The sequence below is a fragment of the Cnephaeus nilssonii genome, assembly GCF_951640355.1.
Source record: "Cnephaeus nilssonii genome assembly, chromosome: 10".
In the NCBI taxonomy this organism is placed as follows: domain Eukaryota; kingdom Metazoa; phylum Chordata; class Mammalia; order Chiroptera; family Vespertilionidae; genus Cnephaeus; species Cnephaeus nilssonii.
The window spans coordinates 73,425,383-73,439,503 of record NC_137081.1 but is presented as its reverse complement, the minus strand read 5'-3'; the positions used below and the strand labels follow the sequence as shown (position 1 = coordinate 73,439,503).

The 14,121-nt window shown below is 37.3% G+C and overlaps 1 protein-coding gene across 2 annotated transcripts in view; it reads left to right on the top strand.

Annotated features, from left to right (window-relative positions):
* Positions 1 to 12,488, top strand: part of SPOPL (speckle type BTB/POZ protein like) — a 59,713-nt gene extending 47,225 nt beyond the window's left edge. For both annotated transcript variants that reach the window (XM_079782593.1, XM_079782592.1), the window contains exons 8-11: positions 610 to 732; positions 4,551 to 4,693; positions 4,779 to 4,832; positions 8,247 to 12,488. In XM_079782593.1, the coding sequence (XP_079638719.1) occupies positions 610 to 732; positions 4,551 to 4,693; positions 4,779 to 4,832; positions 8,247 to 8,391 (465 nt within the window). In that variant the 3' untranslated portion in view covers positions 8,392 to 12,488. The remainder of the gene's footprint in view (positions 1 to 609; positions 733 to 4,550; positions 4,694 to 4,778; positions 4,833 to 8,246) is intronic.
* Positions 12,489 to 14,121: the final 1,633 nt, after the last annotated feature.

Below are 14,121 nucleotides of genomic sequence, written 5' to 3'. Positions count from 1 at the left end.
CTTCTTGTCTTCACTTTGGCACTCTGCTCCTGTAGATCCCTTCGCCCCCCCCTCACCCCCCACCCCCGCCCTCCCGCCTGGCCACTCTGCGCCTGGAGCAGCTGGGCAGGCGCCATCTTTGGCCTTCTAATTTGCATACTCACTCTGATTGGCTGTGGGCATAGTGGAGGTGCAGTCAATTTACATGTTTGTCTATTATTAGGTAAGATACCTGGCCATTCTTTTGCTTAAAGGTGGTTACAGGATTTTAGGCATTGTATTACAATTAGGAATTCTGCAAAGAAAAACTTAATAGACATCTTTTTCTAAGATAGAGGTCAGAAACTGCATGCAGATGTATTTTGTTTGGCCTCCAGATTTTTGTTTTACTCTTTTAAATTAAGAAATTAGATTTATATTTCTACATGGTAGTCTTTGGTTCATATACTTTCCTCTTAGATCTGCGTGCTTCACTTTGCCTGTGTAGCTTACTGAAGATAAATTTTAAAATAATCTATATTTGAGTTGTACAGATTTGGGGCTTTTAAATTACTGTCAGAGTTTCTGCTTGGTTTGTTTGCGTGTCTGTGTTCTTTAAGTATAACTCTTTTGTTTTGTTTTCAATAACAGAATCGAGTGGAAATAAACGATGTAGACCCCGAGGTTTTTAAAGAAATGATGAGATTCATTTACACAGGGAAAGCACCAAACCTTGACAAAATGGCTGACAACTTGTTGGCAGCTGCAGACAAAGTAAGTAATTAGGTCTTAAAGAGCTGAAAAATGTCCTCAAGCTTCAGATATATCTAGACACTTTCATCAAATGAAACCCCCAAATAATTTGAAATACTGGATTAATTTATACTATTTGTAGGTGGCTCTTGAGCGTATTAAAAAATAGCATACAATGGGATAAATAGGGAAGAGAGATTTTTTTTAATCAATAAGACAAAAATATCTTTATATGGAAGGAAGTAAATTTTTTATGGGAGATTAAATTATAAACTCAATAGTTTTAGTGTATCTTTACTGTTTTATAAGAACACACACAATAGCATATATAATTAAAAAATTTTTATATTGACTAATTCAATTCTCTGTATTTATAGGTTGATTTTTTAATTTAATAGTGTAGTAAGAGAAAATAATGATAATTTTATGCTCTTTTATGATGGTGATTTTTTTAATGTAGGGAAACAGTGCAAAAATGCCAAAAAATCTTAAAGCCAGTAGTTTTCAATCCTCAGTGCACATTAGGAGCTTTCTCCAAAAGTATTGTCATGCGACTTTCATCCATGTATATGCATATATGAATGTATATGTGTGTGTGTGTGTGTGTGTGTGTGTGTGTATTTATATATATATGTAAAGTATTATTATACTTGTTTTGTGGAATGTTAACATTGAGGGGAACTGAGCCAAATGTATATAGAATCTATTATGTCGTATAACTGAACGTGAATCTATAACTATCTCAATAAAAATTTAAATTAAAAATGCTATTTACATTAGCATTAACTATATTAAATACATAGGCATAAATAAATACATAGACAAAAAATGTTCAAGATATGTATACAGAAAATTACAATTAATTTCTAAGTTAAGTGCAGGCAGGCCAAAATCCTCTCTAATAAAATGGTAATATGCAAATTAACCATCACTCTGCTACATAAGCCACGCCCACCAGCCAATCAGGGCGAGTATGCAAATTAACCCCAATCCAAGATGGCTACAGCCACAGAGAGCAAGGTTTCCCAGGTAACAGAGTAAGCCAAGCTTTCCATAGCCGTTGCAGGCCTAAGCCTCCACTCAAGCTACAAAGTTTCAATTATAGAAGGTAAACAAATTCAAACAGAAATGGCGGTAGAATGGAGCTTGAGAGAGCAGGCCAGGGTTGCCGGCGGCAACAGGGGAAGCAAACCTTTCCGCACACCCTGGCCGGACTCACCCGCTTAAGGCTACAAAGTTTCCATTGTAGAAGGTGAATTAACTGCCACAGAAATGGCTGCCGCCCCAGAGGGAACAGCACGCTTGGCTCTGCTCCAGGCTACAAAGTTTCAATTGTAGAAGGAAAATAAATTCCAGATACCAGGGCCTCTATCCTATCTAATAAAAGACTAATATACAGATTGATCATCACTGCAACACACAATATAGCTGCCCCCATGTGGTCAAAGATCCTGCCCCCATGTGGACACAAGATGGCCAGCAGGAGAGGGCAGTTGGGAGGCACCCGGCCTGCAAGGGAGGGCAGTTGTGAGGGACCAGGCCTGCAAGGGAGGGAAGTTGAGAGGGACCAGGCTTGCAAGGGAGGGCAGTTGGAGGTGATCAACCCTGCAGGAGAGGGCAGTTAGGGGTGACCAGGCTGGCAGAGGAGGGAATTTGGGGGCAAACAGGCTGGCAGCGGAGTGGTTAGGGGGTGATCAGGCTGGCAGGCAGAAGCGGTTAGGGGCAATCAGGAAGGCAGGCATGCAAGCAATTGGGAGCCAGCAGTCCTGGATTGTGAGAGGGATGTCCGACTGCCCGTTTAGGCCCGATCCCACCAGACATCCCTCCAGGAGTCCCAGATTGGAGAGGGTACAGGCTGGGCTGAGGGACAACCCCCCGCTGTGCACGAATTTCGTGCACCGGGCTTCTAGTAAATAGATAAATCTTGTTTATGGACCGGAAGTCTGAATATTATTAAAATTTCTGGCACTGGCCCCGCTTGCACCCGCTGCTGTCACTGGAGCCGCTGCTCGCACCTGCTGCCAGCGCCTGGCACCAGGCCCAATCACTCAGCGCCATCAGTGGGAGTGAGTGGCAGCTGCAGGCCCCGATCACCCCTCAGGGCTTCTCCACCTCCCCCTGCTCCTGAGGGGCGATCAGGGCCAGCAGCCACCTCTCGCACCCACTGCCAGTGCCAGCCCCACTCGCACCTGCAGCCAGCGCTAGCCCCAAGCACTGCGCGCCGTCAATGGGTGTGAGTGGGGCTGGCGCCATCAGCACATGGGAGCGGTGGCAGTGGGAGCAGAGCTGCCAGCAGACAGGGGACTTGGGGCCATGGCAGGAGGGGCCGGGCGGGGGCGGGGAGGATGCACTGAGACCCACCCTTGTGCCCACCGCAGCCTCGCGGCCCACAGTTCCTTTCAAGGTGCATGAATTCGTGCACTGGGCTCCTAGTACTACATAAAATAAAAATTTGATAATTGGACTTCAATACAATTTAAAACTTCTTTCTGCAAAAGTCACAGGAAAACAAAAAGACTAGTAAAAGATTGCGAGAAAATATTTGCACAGTATATATTTGATGAATGACTTTTATTCAGAAGATATCTGATAAAGGACTTTCATTTCAGATTATATAAAGAACTCTTAAAACTCAGTTTTAAAAAAAGCAATGTTATTTCTAAAAATAGAAAATATTTGAACAGCCTTTTTCCAAAATAATGTCAATCAATGTCAGAAATGCTCAACATCATTAGCCATTAGAGAAATGTAAATTAAAATTATCACAAGATTCTTTTACACACATATCATAATAACTAGAAATTACACAGACCAAAGCTGTGGAAGAATTAGGACTGTCATACACTGCTGATGGGAATATAAAGTGGTACAACCATTTTGAAAGACTGGCTGTTTCTTAAAACATTTTACACTTGCCATATGACCCAATGAACCCACTTTCAGGTTTTTATCCAAGAGAAAAGAAAGCATATGCCCATATAATGACATATATGAAGGTTTATAGAAGCTTTCTTTGTAATAGCTAAAAACTGGAAGCACCCAAATGTTCATTAACAGATGAATGGATAAACAAATTGTGGTGTGTTTATATACAATGGAATATTATTCAGCAATAAAAAGCATTAACCTTTTGATGCACAGGCAACAACACGCGTGAATCTCAAAATAATTATACTTAGTGGACGAAATTTTAGCAGTAGAAAGCATATGAGGTGTTGGCTTGAGATGGGGTGAAAGAGAAGGATTACAAAGGTGTAGGAGGAAACTTGGGATGATTAATATGTTCACTATCTTGATTTAATGGTGATTATATGTCTACAAACTTATCAAAGTATAAACTTTAATAAGTGTAGTTTATTGTATGTTAATTAGTCCTCAGTAAAGCTACTAAAGATGTTATAACATATACACTAAAGATTTTTAGTGGTTATGAATATGATTTCTTTAGCTTTGTAATTCATTCTTTAAGATTGGATTGTGACACATGCAGTGAGTATACTGGTTGGTACACTCATGTTCATAATAATAGAGAAGAGAACTGTACTCATTAGAAGTATTGAGTAATAAGGTGTGTTTTTTAAGAATAAAACCCTATTTTTAAAATATTTACTATTTTACACTTATAGAAATTGAAATTTCCTAAAGAAAATTGGTCTTTCTCTTTAATATATTCATTAATATTTTCTTCATATTAGGTTAAAAATAATTTAGAGACTTTTAAAATACCCTTAGTTCAAAGTATAATGTGTTTTAACTTTATTTCCTAAATCCAACTATCATGTATTTAAAACTTACTATTTTCAATAAATGTTTAATGGTTATGTTTTCCTTTTGAATAGTATGCACTGGAACGGCTGAAGGTCCTGTGTGAAGAAGCTTTGTGTAGTAACCTCTCAGTGGAAAATGTTGCTGATACCCTTGTCCTTGCAGATTTGCACAGTGCAGAACAGTTGAAAGCACAAGCCATAGACTTTATTAATAGGTAAGCTATGCTTGTATTTCAGCGGCTTGACACCTTCAACGTTTTTCACCGGACCTTTTTAAGTGTGTTTAAATCTTCAATGCAGGTGCAGTGTACTTCGACAGCTTGGGTGTAAAGATGGGAAAAACTGGAACAGCAAGTAAGATGACATCACTTTCTGACTTAAAGTTGATCTGCCTACATAGAATTGTTTGCATAGGCCTTTTGTTCATCTACAATAAGTAGGAATCCAGATATTAGTTATATGGAGTAAACTGGTTATTTAAAAAAAAAAAATTGACTAACTTAGTGGATTCTTGAGGCTATGTCCCCTTGAAGATCAGCTGCTAATGTGAACTGAGATGAATGCCCTAATTTCTTAAGCACATATGTTCACATAGAATGTAGCTGAGTCCAGGTATTTCAGTGGCTACTGGAGATCCTTTTCCTGTCCCTTCAGAAAGCATTTGTAAGAATATGGAAAATGTTCACTTTATTCTCTGAGGAATGTACCCTTCATATTTGCCCTAATTATCTTCACATTTGAATGCTAACCCATTGCTTCTTAGGTTAGCCAAGTACATTGCATTGAATGCTTTATTAAGCCAGCTGCCTAATATTCTAAAAATGGGAGTAATTTGATCTTTACTTTTCCTGGTAAAACTGTAAGAGGTAGCATAGTTCTTATATCTTTTCTAAGCCCAGACTTTCTGAATATTAGAACTTATTATTCCTTTCTTTGTTTTCTTCTCTCATTTTTAGGGAGCATTTTTTATTCTTTATAATTATTCAAAATAAAAAAGGATAAAGAGTTGATAGGTTGAAAGTTGCATCGTTTGATTCGTTTTTGCTTGTAAACCCTTAAATTCCATTTTTGCAAGTTATCAAAAGTTGATATAAGTATGTCAAAAAAGACAAGTGGATAAAAGAAAGTCGGAGAAGTCAGTGTTAGAGACAATAAAATGAATGTTTTTTTACTTAACTATTTCCTATTGTTTTAATTTGTTTTGCTATGTGTGAAGTTAACTGAATTTCTATCAGTTTGTGAGTTCTCTTATCTGAAAGTAAAAATAAGTGATTACTTTTAGTTTATTGGTTTTTCTGAATATTGATCAATGTGATAATATGTTATCATTATGGTATGTGATCTAGACAAAAATCAGTTTAAATTTAAAACATAATGTATATGCAACAAATGACAATTTTATGATCCTTTGTACTTAGCCACTTACAAACTCTAGTTTATTCTGCTAAGAAAATATTTTACATTGTATAACTTTTTCAATGTCAAAAAATACCAGAGTATTTTAATATCCCCTGAAGAAGCTGTTGTATGTACAGACCTTCAGTAAATATTTGTTAATTAAGTGAAAATGTCAGGTATATTAAGAGATATCTGTGTGATTCTAAACAACTATAGTTGAAATTATAAACACATTGATACTCTGATGTCAGGCAAATAAGGTAGTTTTATTATTACCTACTGTTTAGTTTAACATACATGTACCTTGTATCTATTATGACTCAAACACCATGCTAATGTACTGCCTTTAAAAACAGTTATGAGGAAAAGTCCCTATTCTTGAGAAATTTGTCTAATAAAAGAAATATATGAATATGTCATTTATATTTAGATGGAAATTTAATGAAAGAAACAAATACATGAATATGTTATCTATATAATAAAAGTCTAAGCAACCATTATGGCGGAAAGACTAGAATAAACGGTCGCTATGATGCGCACTGACCACCAGGGGGTAGACACTCAATGCAGGAGCTGCCCCCTGGTGGTCAGTGCGCTCCCACAGGGGACCGCCGCTCAGCCAGAAGCCGGGCTCACAGCTGGTGAGCGCAGCGGCAGTGGTGGAAGCCTCTCCTGCCTCTGCAGCAGTGCTAAGGAGCAGCGAGCCCGGCTTCCGGCTAGCGAGCGCAGTGGCAGTGGCAGGAGCCTTTCCCACCTCCTCTGCAGGCAGGTGGTAAGGAGCGAGGGGTCCCAGACTCTGAGAGCCCTGGACTGCGAGAGGGATGTTTGACTGCCAGCTTAGGCCCGATGGGGATCGGGCCAAAGTTGTTAGGCGGATATCCCCACTAGGGGTCCTGGACTGCGAGAGAGCTCAGGCCAGGCTGAAGGACACCCCCCCTACCCCCCCCGCACGAATTTCGTGCACTGGGCCTCTAGTTTTTTTATAATATCGTAAGCAGTGTGATAAAAGAAGGCATGTGCTGGAAGTTTAGGGATGGCTTACTGGAGATTTCAGATGTGCCTTAAAATATGAAAAGGAATTAGAGGAACTAAAAAGGAAATAACAGGCATTGCAGACAGAAAGGATAACTTATAGTACCGAAGCCTAAAGGCAGTAATCATTCATTTTATAGGTATTTATATTTATTCAGTAAATATGGCCCAAGGCACTGTGCTCAATATCAAGAATATGATAAATGTTTTCCCTGCTTCCCAGTCTGTGGTTTAGCAGGAGATAAATGGTAATTAAACAAGTATTTGAAATAAAGTGTGATGATAGGTAAAGTATAGCGTACCCATCCGAGCATATAGCAAAAGAACCTAACCTAATCTAGGTGTCAGAGAAAGCCTTCAAGGAATTGTATAAATAAAGACCTAAAGCATTAGTAGGAGGTACCTTGGTAAAAAAGAGGGAAGAGGTGGAAAAGTGTATCCCAGAAAAAGGGAATCAGGTATGCAAAGATTAGGTGATAAGAAACAACAGTATAGAGTGAGAGAGAGGTTATGAGAAGAAGCTGGAGAAAGCAGGCAGGGATAAGATCCTGGGAAGCCATATAAATTAACATTAAGGGCTTTTTAAGACATTACTCAAAGATTAATCCAGTAAAAGATTTCAGCCTAGGGCAGGGCCCGATCCAGGTTTGTGTTTTTATTAATCATCAGAGCTTTGATGATTGATTGGAAAGGAAAGGGTCTAGGATGATAACCAGGTTTCTGACTTGAATCACTGGATGATGGTGGAAGCATTAGCTGACTGGAAATGACAGAGGAAGAATTTGGGGTTAGGGGAGATATGTTGAGTTCTTATCTAACAATGCTGAATTTATAGAACTTGAAACACATCCAAGTAAAGAGAACAAGTGGTTGGGAATGAACCTTGTAGGAGACTTGGGATCTAGCAAATCAGTAGTTGTCACCATTGAATATGATAGCTAAAATTGTGAAGAATGGATGAGATAGGATGGATAATGAATGTTAAAAGAGTAGACGGTAAAAGTTGCAACTCTAGAAAAAAACTTGAGTGTAAGCCAGAGAAAGAGCTCTTGGAAAGAGCCACTTCAGAAATGGTAACAATGGGAATGAAACTATGGGGACAAGTGACACATGTTTCAGGATAATAGAATTTCCAGAAAATTCGAATAGTTTCAGTTGTTACAGAAATACTACTATGGTATTTTGTGAATGATATTTTAATGAATTCAAGTGGTTTAAATACATACAGAGACAGAGTATTCAAAACATTTTGAAATCCGTAAATTAAAAAAATGGACAATACAACAATGCATTTTGAAAAGTATTCTTTAACAAACATCTCTTAATTTTATTTTTCAGCCAAGCAACGGACATAATGGAAACATCAGGGTGGAAGTCCATGATTCAGTCTCACCCTCATTTAGTAGCAGAAGCCTTCCGAGCACTAGCATCTGCACAGTGTCCACAGTTTGGCATTCCACGCAAAAGGCTAAAACAGTCCTGAAATCTTCCATGAACTGTAGAAAAATGGAATTGACTTTTATTCCTCCAGGTCCAGAAGGATTCTAATAGACAAACCATAAGCAAGAGTTGTTTCTGTTGTCTTGTCCACAGAACAGAAGCTGAAAAAGCGTATGGCTTGCATTTCAGGTGGATAATTTATGGTTTATTCTTCAGCTTTAAATTAGACTGACTATACTCTAATTCACTTCAAGGCCTTAAATTATCTCCAGTGACTTCTCTTGTTCATATGATACTTTAATTTTTTTATTGTGCCTTGTCATTTTGACCAAGGCTATGCAGGATTGCACTAGCTCCATAATGCAGTAATATTGACAACTGAAGATATTAAGTTTCAAAAGGATCTTCCATTAGCTTCAGAAAAGCAAAATTAATTTTCTAGGGTTTGTGCTATGCTATCTCAAAGTTTAAGACTAGTTTCTTAAAAGCACTTGTATTGGAGATAACTGTTATTGTCTCCAGTCTGAGTTCTATAAATACAGGAGAACCTGCTTACCTTCAAGGTAAGTTATGGCAATACACTGCTTCAGTTCTAATTTATTTTCATTTCAGGGGCAATTATGCAATGAGTTGGCCCAGATTTTTAGTAGAATTTGTGTGATGTTTATATGTTAACTGTCTAGAAAACTAAGAAGCATAACAAACCTTTGCTTGTGTTTCTTTGTGGGTTTATCCAAGTTTACAATTATTGAAAACTGATTGAGGATAAGATTTCAATAAGAAGAAAGCATGTTTTGTGCTGAATTAATTTTTTTTTTAATTTATAGTGGCCTACATTTATATGAAGAATTCTGTACATGTTAAAAGTAAGGATGACCAAATGTAAATTCAATGAGTGGGCCAATTAAGAGAGAGATATATGCACTTTTAATGTGTAACTTTTGTATGCTGAATGGTACATATATTTTTTTGCTTTTGAGGGAATTAATAAGGTATAGTTAATTGTGTCTTAACTTTTGAAATAATTTTTTAAGACAGATGGAGGTAACTGGCTGTTTGTGATATAATAGATAAAGATATCCTTCATTATAGTTAAATTGGTTTCCATTTCAGTTAATCATCATTAAATTCACTCTTTTTTTTATCACACATTGGAGAAGGCATCTGAACAATACGTGAATCCTGGACGGTCTGCTCTCCTAAAAACAACAAACTGATATTATTTGCAGACTAAAGGAGAGAACCCTCAGAAACTTGTCAGGCCACATTCTGAACCTTCCCCATCCCCTTAGTGTTTTCCTTTCTGTTTCAGTTACTGTACTAACATTGTGGATGATACTGAAATTCTGAATAATGTGAACAGGATAAACTATTTATAAACTGCTTTTCATGGGCCAGTTCTTTATTATAAATGAATTTCAGCTTTAAACACATACACATGCTCAGTGTTGGATAGCTGTTCACAGTGGAGGTCTGTTCTACATCTGGTTTCCTGAAATAGGGACAGCATGCTTCTTAGGCAAGATTGATGTTGGACCACAAGGGGAAAAGTGTGTCACTGGAAAAAAATGCACATACCTGTATATTTGCATACATAACTATTCTCCAGATTAAAATTTGTATAATTTGTTTATTTAGTTTTTTAATGTAGTACAAAAGGAAAATAATTAAGCCTGAGGTCTTAAAATAGTTTTTTTTTGTTATTTCTTTGTTAGATTCTCACTGAGCAATTCTAATATATCAAGAGTGATTCACATTTACATTGAACAACACTTTCAAATACGCATTTGTTGTCCATAACTAACGAGTTTGAAAGATCTTATTTCTTCAGATATCTTCATTTTGCTCTTTGTAATTTCATTGAGTCTTTGTTATGTTAACTTAAGTTTTAAATTGGAAGAATACCTTGGGATAGAAGAAAGATTCTTACATATTAATGGACTCCATCACTGCTAGAGTAAGCAGAAATTCACTTTCTTAACTTCGCCATAAGATTGAATTCATTAAATTTGCAATGTACAATTTAAAAAAATACATGCCCACATACATATATACTAAGATTTTAATTTAAATTTTGCCTGGGTCTTATAAAAAAAAAAAAAAAAACTCCTTCCTCAGGCTATAGAATTTTGTTGTCATATATAAAAAAAAAAATGCTGGTATACCCATGTATATCAAATGCACAAAGGCACATTGTGAATTAATTCACTGCTTGAATCTACATTTCTAACTATAGTGACTTCACTAATACCATATAATGAACATTTCAGATTTCCCTCACTTGTTTTCATGTTTATTGCAAATCTTAAGGTTTTTATTATAAGTATTATTTTAGTTTGGTAGTACATTTTGTACCAGAAACGTCAAACACTGTGCTGTAAGAAGATCCATGTTTGTAGAAATGTCCACTTTTCAGATAATATAATGCCTACCTTTATACTAACAGAACCATATGGTAGCTGATTTATTTTTTTTATTTATTATGTATATTTTTGGTATTGTGTGGGTTCTTGAGGCTGTGATAGAAAACTGTTAATGTATTCTGAAATAAGTGCTCTAATAGCCTTTTTTTGTTATTAAAATTCGTTGTTTTCAGTAGGCACTGATTCTGTCCAGAGCAGTCTTGCCTTTTGATTATCAGCCTGCTCCTGTTTCTCTTTTGTCATCTAAACAGAACTTTTTTTAAAAAATAGTGACTGGTTTTAAACATTACATAAATACAAAAGTAAACATTGGAAAACTGTTCTTTAGCTTCAGATAGGGAAACACTATATTTGTGCCTTTTTTGTTTTTGAATTTTAATGTGTATTGGTATTTGGAGCACAAATATGAAGGTGCCATAATATTATGGCTGCCATTGTTACCTCCTTGAATATTCGTGTGTCATTGTCTTAAAATAGTAATTGGAGAACCTTGCATGTATTATGTGGTTATTTAGGCATCTGTGTGCACGCTTGCGTGCATGTGTGTGCGTGAGTGTACATGTACTTGTTTTCACTTGGACTTGTGTGTGATATATTCAAAAGAGTGAATTTCTAAAAATAGGACTCAGTTAAACATTGAAAGTTCAAGTTAGTTGAAATATATCATTTAAATGTGCTTTACTTGGGACAGTTGATTGATAGAGGAAATTATAATTCTCAAAAGTGTGACTAATTTATTGCATGACAAACAGTGCCTTTTTAGGACATCATTAATTCTAAAATTAAGTTTAAAATATTAATGATCTCTTAAAATGTTGTCATGAACATTATTGGCTTTTAAAAAACTATACCTAAGTTAGAGCTTAAATTGCCAAAAGTATAATTACTAATTTACTTACCCATTTAAGTTTTGTGCATAAATTTTAAAACCTAAGCAGAATTCTTTATAAAATTGTGAATCATAGATGCTACCCAGTGTTACTAAAATATAACACTGGGGACTTCAGTAAGTTGTTTCGTTAAATTCACAAGCTTTTTTCATAGCCAAGTATACTTCAAGTATTGAATTATTCCAAGTTGGACTTCCATGCTCTTTGTTGAATAAAATAAAAATATTCAATATATTCTTGCAAAATAAGGTGGGCGGGTGGGTTTTAGTGTTTTCAGATTATAAAGACAGCACTTTCACACAAGAGTATTTTGCAAACCTCTTTTATACAGATTATGAGCTCTACTTTATTTAAGTGTTCATGAAATGATGTAAATTTTAGGTCCATTTGAATAAATATAGAGTGCCTACCATATGCAAGACTTCCTTTTCACTAGGAATTAAATCATCACACCATGTTTTCTGCTTGCAGTATGTGGACTTAATGTTTGAAAAGGAATTCTTATATTTAAATTTTTTCTGTTAGAGTTTATCATTGTATACTGTAACCCACTTAATTGTGCATTCAGGTTTTTAGAATGAAGATAAAACTTAAGTGAGTCCCACTTTTGAAGATAAAATTCTGCTAAAGTTATTTAAATATTAGTTCTGAGGGAAATTGATTTTCAAGTTTCAAATGTATAAAGACTTATATCGAACTTTTCAGCCTCATTTTTAATCAGCTCATGTTGATGAGATACATACTTTTGGTATCTTGTTGCTGAAAATATTTTTGGCATTTCAGCACTTTGCGTTAAAATAAAGTTGTTACTACTTATTCAGAATTAATTGGTCTATTTTGTGTTTATTTGAAAATATAAACTTATATTTTGTCATGAAAACTATTGTTTCATGTATTTTGTCTCATGTTTTTTGGTTTCGTTTGATTTTGGTTATTACAAGTGGGTGGATAAATCTAGTGCCTGTAACTGCATCTGGAGAGTATAGCTTTTCTTCTTCTTCTTTTTTTTTAATATATTTTATTGATTTTTTACAGAGAGGAAAGAGAGAGGGATAGAGAGTTAGAAACATCGATGAGAGAGAAACATCGATCAGCTGCCTCTTGCACACCCCCTACTGGGGATGTGCCCGCAACTATGGTACATGCCCTTGACCGGAATCGAACCTGGGACCCTTGAGTCCGCAGGCCGACGCTCTATCCATTGAGCCAAACCGGTCCGGCAGTATAGCTTTTCTTAATCAGAGGTAGCAGGAAGGACTCTGAAATGGCACATTATCAATGTCATTCCTTAGTTATGATGAGAATGGGGAATTTGGCTCAGATCATATATGTAAACAAATATGTATATATTCGTTTCTCAAATCTTAAAAAAATACATGAGGCAAACACTGAAACCTCAAATGGATTTCTTCTAAAAAAATAAAATTTTACTGGGGAATACTCGTAGTGTGGAATGCTAGCCCAAGCTTTGTCCTTACGGAGTTTACAAATTCAAATGTTAACACAGGGATCTGATAGAAGGAAAGTTGCAGAGCAGATATAATATGTGATGAACTGGGGAAATGGCAGTCAGTGTAGTGGTGGGCCTGGTCTAGTCATGCAGATTCAATAGTATAACAGCAAATAAGAGGACCCTAACTTTCTGGCCCAACTTAATGGCACTGTCTGTATCCTAAACTACTACTACCTACCTTAACCAAAGCAGAGCAATCCTATCTAATAAAAGAGTAATATGCAAATTGACCATCACTCCAACACAAGATGGCTGCTACAAGATGGCCAGCAGGGGAGGGCAGTTGGGAGGGACCAGGGCTGCAAGGGAGGGCAATTGGGGGCGATCAAGCTTGCAGGGGAGGGCAGTTAGGGGTGAGGAGGAAAGTTGGGGGTGACTGGGCCTGCAGGGAAGGGCAGTTGGAGGGGACCGAGGCCTGCAAGGGAGGGCAGTTAGGGGTGACCAGACCTGCAAGGGAGGGCCGTTAGGGGTGACCAGGCCTGCAGGGGAGGGCAGTTAGGGACAAACAGGCTGGCAGGGGAGCAGTTAGGCATCAATCAGGCTGGCAGGGGAGTGGTTAGGGAGTGATCAGGCTAGCAGGCAGAAGCGGTTAGGGGCAATCAGGAAGGCAGGCAGGCGAGCAGTTGGGAGCCAGCAGTCCTGGATTGTGAGAGGGATGTCCAACTGCCCGTTAAATGGGCAGTTGGACATCTCTCGAAGGGGTCCCAGATTGGAGAGGGTGTAGGCTGGGGTGAGGGACACAGCCACTCCCCCCCCCATGCATGAATTTCGTGCACCAAGCCTCTAGTATGTAATATTACTAATTAAAGTGGAATTATTAATGTTCATAAGTCCTTTGAAGAGGGCCCATATTCCCCCAAAGGAAGATTAAGCAGGAGATTGCAAAATCATAGATGAGGAAATGAGTCCAATACTCCTGAAGCAGTAAGTATCTCTTCTACAACCTT